The following is an 11274-nucleotide window of genomic DNA, read 5'->3' as shown; positions in this document are numbered from 1 at the left end:
GCCCGGCCGAGATGACCCTCCTCTTGGTGGGCGACCCGCGCCGGCAAGCTACTGTCTTCCCCACGCTCTTACCCGGCCTCTCAGCCAGCAGAAGGCGCGCTGAGGAGGCGCGCGAACAGAACGGACGCGCCCGAGCGCGAGACGCACAGGAGAGGCCGCGGGCTGGGCAGGGCGACGCGCGCTGCGTGTGGCGTCACCAGCACGCCGCGGCACGCACGCGCAGAGGGCTGGTGGGCGAGGCTGGCGGCTGGAACCAGCATGGCGGCCGAGCGCAAGACCAAGTTGTCCAAGAACCTGCTGCGCATGAAGGTGCGCGGGTGCTGGAACGGTCTGGGGGGCGACAGGGCCCTGACCTCTCGACCAGGCCCAGGACGAGGTGGCGGGCATGCAGGGGACAGCAGGCGGGCCTCCGGAGGGCGGAGCTCATTGGTTCCCCGCGACCCGGCCGGTGCGGGCGCTTGCTAACGCGTGCGCGGGCAGCCAGGCTCCGGGCGGAGGGAGCGGGAGGGTCCCCGGCTCCGGGAAGGCGAGTTCCAGGCCTGAGTTCAAGGGAGAGAAGGGAAACAAGAAGGTTTCCAAGAACCAAAGTGACCACTGTGTCTGGAAGGCAGGCCGTGGTCACGGCGTGCAGGGAGCTTCGGGCGGGATGGAGGGTTGGTTTGGGGTTTTGTTTCCCTTTAATTTATGAGCAGTAGAAGCTGTTGAGCACAGGGAGCAGTCTCTTGAGCTGTGTTGCTCTTCAGGATCACTTTAACTGCTCTGTGGAGAATATGTTGGTGGAAGAAAGGCCCCGACAAGGCACAGAATTGTGGCAGTGGAGTGGAAGTGAATTGTGACCCAACTTTAAACAAAATTGATTTTTTTTAAGATTTGAAATAAAGTCATTTTAACCCTATACTTTCAAAGTGGAACAACAATCCAGATAAAGCATGGTAGGTAAAATAAACACAGGAATGAAGACAAAATTAAAACTTAGATAATACAGATAGCAAATACCATATGCCGGGCCCAGTTCTAAGTGCTTTCCATATGATAATTCATGTGATTCACATAGTTACCCTTTGAGGAGGCTGTGGTCATTATGCCTTTTTACAACTGAGGCAAATGAGAGGAAGTGATATGCCTGAAGTTACATGCTAGTAAGGACTGGAACTCAGTTTTATCTGTCTCCAGAGTTCTGCCTGGTACTTGCTAGTGATGGTCCTTGACTTACAGTGAGATTATGCCCTGATATACTCATTATAAATCAACAGAGGATAAAAGTGCATGACACACCTAACCTACTGAACACCCTAACTTAACCACATAGAACACTGTAGAGTTCCAGTTGTTCACCTTCCATTTGGTGTGGCTAAATGGGAACTGTAGCTCACTGCTGCTCTTTAGTATCACCAGAGAGCATCATATGGATAGCCCAAGAAAATATCAAAATTTGGAGTACTATCAGTGTGTGTCACTTTGCCTCCATCATAAAGTCAAAAATTCGTTAAGTTGAACAGTTTTAAGATGGGGAACATCTGTACTTATACAGATTGTTAGATATCATGTTTACAGAGTGATGGAATTTCCAAGAAAAGAAAGTAAAGTGTAAGTAATGTTTTGAAGATTAAAGAGAAAATGTTACATGGGCAAGATTTGAATGGAGTTAACTTTGGATGTAACTAGGGATTGGTAAGGTGAGGAAGGGAGGGGACAAATTGTAGCATGATTATATGGTTTGTAAAGTACTTCTTTTGTGCATATCAGCAATATTTGAGAGTTTACTGAACAGAATTTTCTTTTGGTTTAATGGTTTATGATCTCATTGGTTTTGAGAAGTGGAATAGACTGACCAAGCAAGCACTGAAAAGATTTTAGCAGTAGCATTTGCTCTTGGAATAAGCCAAATAAAGATGTGCTTGGTGATTAGGGACTGGACCGGAGATCTGACTCTGGAGTTAACAAGGAAGAAATTGTCTTAAAACAATCTGCCACCACCCAAGTGAATGGGGAAGTTTGAATTGGATGTTGGAAGCAAAGGAGAGATGAGAAAATTAATCAGGTTCTCCATTTGAGTTAGCAGCTTCCATCACTGACAAGAAAGAACTTAGCCAGCAGGATCCCAGGTGACACTGCCTACAGAAAAAGCAGAGTATATGCTGTGAGAAGTCATGGGGCATTATAGCCAGTGTCGCTGTTCACTTGGAGCTGAGTGTAGGCAAGTATGAAATCACTGAGCATTTAGTTCAACTCACTTGTTTTCTGGGCTCTTGAAGACCACTGACTTTAGCTGTTGGACAGAGGGTGATCCTGGTAGGAAGTACAAAGAAAAGGATGTGGATAGAAGGTTTTCTGGTATGATGGATTGCTTATAGAAAAGGTGCTTGTTTTTGTTTTTCATTCCTTTGGACTCTTAGGACAGATGGGCTTTGGTGAACTTATTCTTTAAAGGTTCAGATAGTAAATATTTTAGGCTCATGGGCCAGGTAGTCTTTTGGGTACCTACTCAACTCTGCCATTACCACTTAGAACTAAATGAGCATTACTTTGTTCCAATAAAACTTTATTTATACTAGCAGACATCCAAAAACTTTATTTATGATAGCAAATATCCAGCCTGAAGACTGTACTTTTCCAAAGCCTACTGTGGATTCTCAGTTGTGAAGGAGGCTAAATCGCTAACTTTAGAATGTATTCTGAGATGCTGTAGAGTCAGGAGACTAAACTGATGCCTAAAAGTGGAGGTACTAGATTCATAGCCATGGGGTGTTCCATTTTGCCATGTGTAACAAACATAGGTATAAATGAGTATTTGTGTACCAAGAACATGAGTGTTGAGATGAAGCAACACTCAACATGCATTAGGAATGAGTCTGTGAATGTAAGACTGGTCTGGGTTCATTACATTAGAAGGCCTGTTTGTAAAGACACACAAGAGTGTTGACACTGATTTTGTTTTGACAGTTCATGCAAAGGGGACTGGACTCGGAAACCAAGAAACAACTAGAGGAAGAAGAAAAGAAGATCATCAGTGAAGAGCACTGGTACTTGGATTTGCCAGAGCTTAAAGAGAAAGAGTAGGTTTATTAGAATTTATATTGATGATGTTTGGGACAGTCAGAAGAAAGTCCCTGTAGATTTGACAGGGATTATTTTATGTCCAGTGACGTAAACTACAAAGTTATTTTATGTTCAGTTTTGTGGGTTAGCCTTGCAAATAATTTTCTAAAAACTATTAAACCTATAAAAGTTCTACCTGGATTTATATATTTTTACTGGCTTCCTGGCTATCATTTATAACACTGTCTTTTTTTTTTTTTTTCATTGAATAAAGGAATCTAGTGCATACATCTCTGATAATAGCAGAGGACTTTTTATTGGAAGCTATAATATGCTCTGTATCACATTAAGTTCCAAGTTATAATATGTTCTGTATCACATTAAGTTCCAAAATTAGGTGTGTACTTCAGGCCATCCAGTTTTATTTCAGTAACAGAGTTAATTTATTAGACTTAGGCTCTGTCAGTTCAGGAGCTTTGTCTTTCTTTTTTTTTAATTGTTACTACTTTAAAGACCATCTAGCACACATTCAGTGAATCTAGAGTGTGTTCCAGGTACTTGGCTCAGCACCTTACATCATAGCAAGCATAAGAGCTGCCCATTTTCATTCTATCCGCCTTGCACCTTAACAGTAGTTTGCCCAGAGCCACTCAGTAGTCCAGTGCTGGAGCTTCAAAAGCACACAAAGATAGTGACCCTCAACTTCCAAGCTTGACTGGTGCCTAAGAAGTGATTTTGATTGAAGGAGTGATGGATTCATCTCATTTACTGATCTAGATCCTTCTGGAAGCCCCTTATCATTGTTCCCTAGTAATTCTCTTGCCTTGGCAAGCTCTGCATGTGTGATTTTACTTAACCCAACTGAAGATGCTGTGTACATTTTCAAACACATATGTGCTCCTTTCTTCCCCTGATAGTTTTTTTGATTTACCATGTTATATTCCTTCTTCATTTTCTGATCTTTTCTGGGCCTTTTTGGGAGTTTAGATGCCCTTCTGTAAAGACAGAACATCTGCCCCACCAGGAGAAAGAGACATTTTTTTCTCCATTTGCCTCAGAGGGAGCAAGGTATTGGTGAGAAGGGAACAAGTGCTGCAGGAGACAGTGTTGATGGGGGAGAGGATAAGTTCTCACGAGGATCCATAATCTGGATTTGTGCTTTGCCTTATGAACTTGCTCAGGTCTTCCAGATGTTTACTGAAGGGTGGGACAGGGCTTTTTTTGTTTTGGAGTTTTTTTTTTTTTTTTTGGCGGGGGATGGGGGACACTTAATCAGAGGTTGAACTCAGGCAATTGACCACTGAGCCACATCCCCAGCCTTATTTTTGAATTTTATTTAGAGACAGGGTCTCACTGAGTTGCTCAGCACCTCACTTTTGCTGAGGCTGGCTTTGAACTCGTGATCCTCATGCCTCAGCCTCCTGAGCTGCTGGGATTGCAGGCGTGCACCACTGTACTCAGATAGGGTGAGACAGTTTTGATCTTGTTTTCAATATTCTTTTTTTTGTTTTCCCCCTCTACACAGAAAATTACATTTAGATTACTTTCCTTAGAAGGTAATGAATAACTTTTTGCCCTCACTCAGGAAAAGATGGCACTGTCTAGTTGTACACTGGCAGATTGGGTGATTCAAGGAGCACAAACTGGTACTCTTCCAGTTTCCATTCATAATTCAGGTTCCCTAATTGCTTCTTCGTGCACTCATTTTTTCATGTAAATTCTTGAGCATATTTTTATCACTGTTCTAAAGTTCTTTTCTTCGAATTCCATCATCTTTTGATTTTTGTTTATTTTGTGTGTGTGTGTGTGAGGGTTGCATTTTCCTGCTTCCTTGCATGTCTACTCATTTTCCATGTGTGCGTTGCATTATGTGTGTTAACTTCACTAACTACATAGATTTTGTTGTCTCCCTTGATAGAGTGTTGAATTTTGTTCCATTAGGCAGTTAATTTACACTGATCAGCTTATTATTTTTGTTAGAATCGGTCTGATAGATTCTGCTTTAAGGCTTAATTAGCCCTACTCCTAAGGTAGGGCTTTTCTGCTCAATATCACAGGGGGTAGACTTGACCTCTGCTCTCTGGCTAGACAGAACTCAAACATGACCACGTTTCTGTGCAAGCCCTAACATCTATTCAACATATAGTTGCAGGATGAGTTTTCTTTTCCAGATATGGTAGGGTAGAAGACATCAATGTTCTTGTCTCTGGAACCTGTGTTACCTTAGGTGGCAAAATTGACTTTGCAGCTATGGTTAACTTAAGGATCATTAAATGAGAGATTGCCTGGGTTATCTGAGTGGAAACTAAATACAATTATGTTTTCTTATGTATTAATTCATTTAATTAAAATAATCAAGTGCCTGAGGTTGAGTAACTTGAAAAATATAGAGATTTGTTTAGCTTATAGTTCTGCAGGTTCAAGGACATGACTGGGCTGGGGTGGGGGTGCCTCATACTGAGTGGTGTATGGGGAAGGAAGGGCTACCATCTTGAGATAGGAAGCCAGAGAGTCAGGTGCACGCTCAGATTTTTATAACAGTTTGTCATCATGAGAATTACTCCAGGAGCCAGCTTTCCCTTCCAAGGGCAACCCCTCCAATGACTTAAGGACCTCCCTCCAGGCTGCACATCTTAAAGGCTTCAGGCATCCTCACATGTTCTCACTGGGGACTGAACTTCTAATACTTGAATCCCTGGGGGGACAAATCATTACATCTTGTAAGAGGAAGGCCAAGGGCCATCTGACACACACAGCAGGCATTGTGACCATGTATGAAAAGTTGGAGTCATGTAGTACCAATCCAGGAAGTGCTGCCTGCTACCAGAAGCCAAAGAAGCAATGGGCAAATTCTCCACTAAAGTCACTGTCCTGTTGGTACCTTGATTAGGCACTTGTGACCTCCAGAATGATGAAAGCCGAAATTTCTAATGATTGAAGCCACCAATTTTCTGGTAATTTGCTACAGCAGCCACAGAAAACCGAGTCATCAGATAACTATTCTCCCAGAAGGCATCTGTGAGAGCTCTTCTCCTGATGTTGTGGCTTCACCTGGCACAGCTTAGTGTTCAGATGGAGATTGAAGGGACCCCACAGCAGGTCCTGGATTTCCTGTGTCTCTGGCCCATGTAGCCTAGCCATCCCTGTCATCCCAAACTTTAGCTTGTCTTCACGTCAGCAGGATTGTGCTGTTTGTCTCTAGCTTCCTCCTCCACAGTCTGGATATTGCGTCTGGGCAGAAAGCCCTACATGGCGGGGCTCACTCCATTGGGTTTTCTTCTTGATCAGCCAGTGCTCTGTTGTAGTCAGAAACTATTTGTTCCACATTTTGCCCTATTTTTTAATTGGCTCTGGGTGGCCAGGAATGGGAAACCTGCTAATTTTCTTCTGCTGTCTGATGGCAATGTTTTCTTTATTGTCTGGGGCCGTGAGAGCAGAGGCTTTTTCATTCCCGGCTGTTCCCAGCCTCTGGAAGAGTGTCTGCCTTGTCCGATCTCTGGATGTTTGCTGAGTGAGTCTGCTGAGGAGTAGAAGCCACACACGGAGGTGTTTGCTTTCCTGGCCTGTTGAGGGTCATAGCCAGCTGAGAAGCTTACCTTGGGTTCAGGGTCATAAACTGGCGGTTCTGAGGAAAATGCTTTTGGAGACACTGCAGTCAGTCCTGTTTCAGGGGAACTGCAGCTGCCACGCTGCCTCTGGTGCCAGTGTTGGCTCCTAGCCCAGCATTGTTCTTCCTGGGCTAATTGTGGAGAATGATTTTGGTTTCAGATTCACCCTCATCACCCTTATTTCTGCCAGTTTCTACTTTTGCTCATCCAGCTTTCCCGAGGTCTTATGGGAACTCCAGGGCCAGTCTTCCAGGTAGTTAGCTAAACACTTCAGCCAGTACACTCTGTAAAAGCTGCCCAGGCTCCTCCTGCATATTTATTTGTTTGATTTATGTATTTTTTTTTCCTGGACGTTTAGTAAGAATTGGGGGGTGGGGGTAGACATCAAAGAAATTTTGCTACAACTTTGGAAAAGTCAAGTTTACTAATGCTTTTGGTCTGTACATCATGCAGGTACTTGTGCATAGTGTTCAGAAGAGTTGTGCCTCCCTCCAGCCTGTAGCTCTCATCTCCCAGGGCCTTCCTTTGCTGACTGAATTAATCAGATTTTATTTCCAGCCCTGGGTTAGAAATCTTACACTGTGTTTTTACTTGATCCTACTGAGAACCATCAGATTGATTTTTCCTTCAGTCTTGATTTTTACTTGCTCTGCTTTGTTATGTGTAGACTTGCCATTGATACAGGTTTATTTTCCCATTTAGGAGTGTCATAATAGAGGAGCAGAGCTTCTTGTTATGTGAAGATCTTCTGTATGGAAGAATGTCATTCAGAGGATTTAATCCTGAAGTTGAGGTATTAAATATAATTGCTTCAAATTTAAATTTTTTCCAATTGAATTTTTTCTGCCAATTGTTGAGCTTAGGTTTCTCCCTACCAGGTATCATTTCTCCTTATTATATAGAAAATAACAAGTCTTGAAATACTGCTGTAGCTATTTAAAGAAATTGCAGGCGTTGCAGTCTAGTTTTATGGAAGAATTGAGTAGATAATTTAATACAGCAGCACACGGTCCCTGATGGTGCCACTGTGCTAGAATTTCAACTGGAGTCTTTTACTGGAGTGTCAAGATTTTATTCAAATGATGCTATTATGAAAAGTTATTTTCTGGCATCTGTAAATGTATCTTTTCTAATGGATAATATTACTTTAAAATTGTATAATTTGACTTTTTAATGGGAAGATTTTAATCAAAGCTTGTAAATAGACTTTTAAGTGAGTACTTTGGAAAGTTTGTTCAAAAGATGAATATTCACCTTGTAGCTGAGCTGTTTGTTTGAATTTCCTGCCTCAGGTTTGCAGAGAAGCAGACCTTTATTTAACACCTTTATAGAACTTTGGCACTTATGTTGGTCCCACCTCATACTTGATCATCCGGATGCACATTGTCAATATAAATTTTTAGTTCTGTAAATATCACTTGAAGCCAAGGCTTCTTGCCCTTGGCTTTATTGATCTTTGGGGCCAGATCACTCTCTGGTGATGGCTGTCCTGAGCATTATAGGGTGATCAGCAGCATCTTGGAGCAGTTTTCTACCCACTGAATGCCACTAGTGCACACAACTGCCCCCTTCAGCCCAGTCATGACAACCAGAAGTGTCTGCAGACATTGCCATACATTTTGTCCTAGTGGGCAGAATTGTCCCCAGGTGAGGACTGCTTCTCTAGGACACCTATAGAGAGCCACAGCTGACTGAGCCTGCTGCAGGGTTACATTAAGGGTAGCAGGTTGGGGAGGGAGTGTGGGATGATTAAGGTGTTACGTTTACTTTACACAAAGCCAACACTAACTGTTTGGTTTTAATATATACTTTCTTTGCTTTGGCCTGCTTTGAGCTTTAGATGGAAAGAAAAGGGGGACTATGAAGCAGAAAGAAAAAAAAAAACAAAGGGAGACTGAGTGTAGGATGTCTAAAGAGCGGGGTTTGGGTGGCACACACCCCCAAGATACGCCTGATGCAGGGGAATGCGAGGGTGCCTGAAACCAGGGCTGGTTGCTGGTTCTGTGATCCTGGACACCCTCTCTTGGGAAAGGCTATTTTCTTATTGGTCCTTTGAGTGTTAGAGAAACCAGTTGAGCTTGTTTTCTCATCTGCCAGCCTTTCTCATCCTCTGGCCATTCCCCCGCCAACTGTAACTGTGGTAGTGCACTTTATTCTCAGTTTTGTGTGTGTGTATGTGTGTGTGTGTGTGTTGCTAGAGATAGAACCCAGGGCCTTGTGCATGTGAGGCAAGCACTTTACCAACTGAGCTATATCCCCAGCCTCTCTTTAATTTTTTAGTCTGTTAGAGAATAGCTCTTACGAAGAGGTTAATGAGGGAGGAAAGGCCATGGCTCAGAGACACTGCGTGCCATGCCTCTTCCACCCTGAAGCTCAGAGTGAACTTGGCTGCAGATTCTGTGCATCATGCAGGGCCAGGCTTCCACTTCTGTCCTGCACTGGCTGCCCTTCCCCCACCACTGAGACATGCAATCCAGATTACTAGTGACTATTTTCCTCTACCAATACATCTTCCACTGGGCTCTAAGATGGGAAGTTCAAAGGAAATCTGAAGTCTATTTTTTTCTTTCGCCGTTTCACTATATTGTGGTATCATATGCCCATCTTAAATATGAGGCAAAAGAAAAGACACCTTGAATTCCTTGGCACTAAATACAGTGTGGTGGGGCTTTTCTTACTTGTCTGTGATTCAGAGCTCATCGAGTGTTACAGGGAGTCCCTTATAAATTCTGAAATGTCCTCTGGATTCTTTGACTTTAGTTTCTCCACCTTCAAATAAGTTTGATGCCATATCCTTTCACAAAGCCTTTTCTAGCTAGCCATCATGGTCAACATTGGTGTATTTTTCAGAAATTGATGCTTCAGATGAATGCTAAGAACAAAGCAGAAGATGAAGATGAAGATGAGATAGTAGAGCTTGATGTGTCAGATGAGGAAATGGCTAGAAGGTAACTGTTACCTGGGAACAGCTTTGCAAGCTGGGCCTTGTGTCATTGGCACCCTGTGTGCACTTCTCTTACCCTACAGTCTGCTGAAGCTTTAAAAAGAACCCCCTAGAGCTGGACACGTTGGCGCGCACCTGTAATCCCAGCAGCTCGGGAGACTGAGGCAGAAGGATTGCAAGTTTTAAACCGCCTTAGCAAATTAGCAAGGCCCTAAGCAACTTAGTAAGACCTTGTCTCAAAATATAAAATAAAATATAAAGGGCTGGGAATATGGCTCAGTGAATAAGTTCCTCTGGGTTCAATCCCCAAAGAAAACTGAAAAAACGAAGCCCCGGGCAGGAAGACTTACAATCTGCCTCCTCAACAGCCTAGGTGCCTTCGCCTATGGCAAGCTGACAGTTGAAGTGTCTTCTCCAGTGCTTCTTCCATGTGTTCAAAAATGTTTAGAGTAATGCAAAGCAAAACCAGAAAGTAATTTGGTCATTCTTTAAAAAGTTCATTAATTTTTAGATCATACTGTTTCTTTTAATCATAGTTTCTACTTCTGTTATTTTTGTTGCTTTGGTTTGATATTCTTGACAAGATTTGATTCCTACTTTATTTGAAATTAAACTTGTGCTATATGTCATTTTAACAGATATGAGACCTTGGTGGGGACAATTGGAAAAAAGTTTGCCAAGAAAAGAGACCGTGCCAATTACGAAGAAGATGAAAATGGAGACATAAAACCATTTAAAGCAAAGAAGATGTTCTTAAAGCCCCAAGATTAAAAATGATGCCTTAAAATATGTCTCAGGGTGGCCATGAGAACAGCAGACTTTGGAGCCCATCCCAGTGGCATCTTTCAGCTATTAATACTTGATATTTATTTGTAAAGAGATGTGTAATTTTAGAAATAGACTGTGTTTGAAACAGATGTGTAATGGATGTTATACATCCTTTTCCGAATCAGGTTCGTCAGAAGCGGAAGTTGAGCCTGAATCTTACAAATGTTCATAGGCACAGCATTGCTTCCTAAAGATTTTACCTCAGTTCTTTTTATATAGCTCTCCAGTCACTGACCTTGGATGGACTCCTATAGATTAATGCCAGTGTTTAAATTGCCTTTAAGATTATATTTTACTTTAAATTATTAGTCATATAATCATGTCCAGCCGATTCATACATTCATTTTGGAGTCAAATGTCAGGAATTTATTATATGTACATTCATCAAGAGCAAACATGCCTCTCCAACCTGAAGTATTTGCATGCTACCAGGTCTATCACTTTATGGTATTGTTTTTTGTTTAAGCCATTTAATTTTTTTTTAATATTCTGTAATAAATCTCTGTTTCCACATGCTTTTTCTGTTTTCTTGGACTTTCAAATAATTTTAGTCTAGATAATGTAACTTATCCAAATAGTAATTTTTAATATCAGCCATTAATTTAGAATATATTGATGTATTCAGTTGAACCATAAGAAGTTGCCTTTATGGGTCAAAAACAGTATTCTAGTCTCTTATAGTACAGGCCTATAGAACTTACCACTCACCACCAGACCATCTCAGCCTGAACCTATTCTAAGTACCAGGTGTGGAAGCATATGGAATTAAGTGGATCTGTCTGGAGATAGGTACTGAGAGGTTTTTTTTAATTACTGATATCATTTAATGTTTTTTCTCAACAAATAAGCAAGACG

The 11274-nt window shown here is 42.2% G+C and overlaps 1 protein-coding gene across 1 annotated transcript; it reads left to right on the top strand.

Moving 5' to 3' along the window:
• The first annotated feature begins 230 nt into the window (after window positions 1–230).
• Window positions 231–10932, top strand: Mphosph6 (M-phase phosphoprotein 6). The gene is made up of 5 exons (XM_076838918.2): window positions 231–309; window positions 2944–3056; window positions 7350–7440; window positions 9498–9595; window positions 10230–10932. The coding sequence occupies exons 1-5, from the start codon at window positions 259–261 to the stop codon at window positions 10360–10362; spliced, it is 486 nt and encodes a 161-aa protein (XP_076695033.1). The 5' UTR covers window positions 231–258; the 3' UTR covers window positions 10363–10932.
• The last annotated feature ends 342 nt before the right edge of the window (window positions 10933–11274 follow it).

This window comes from Callospermophilus lateralis, chromosome 18 (genome assembly GCF_048772815.1).
Source record: "Callospermophilus lateralis isolate mCalLat2 chromosome 18, mCalLat2.hap1, whole genome shotgun sequence".
In the NCBI taxonomy this organism is placed as follows: Eukaryota; Metazoa; Chordata; class Mammalia; order Rodentia; family Sciuridae; genus Callospermophilus; species Callospermophilus lateralis.
Note: the sequence above shows the minus strand (reverse complement) of the source record. Positions and strands in the feature narration are given on the sequence as shown.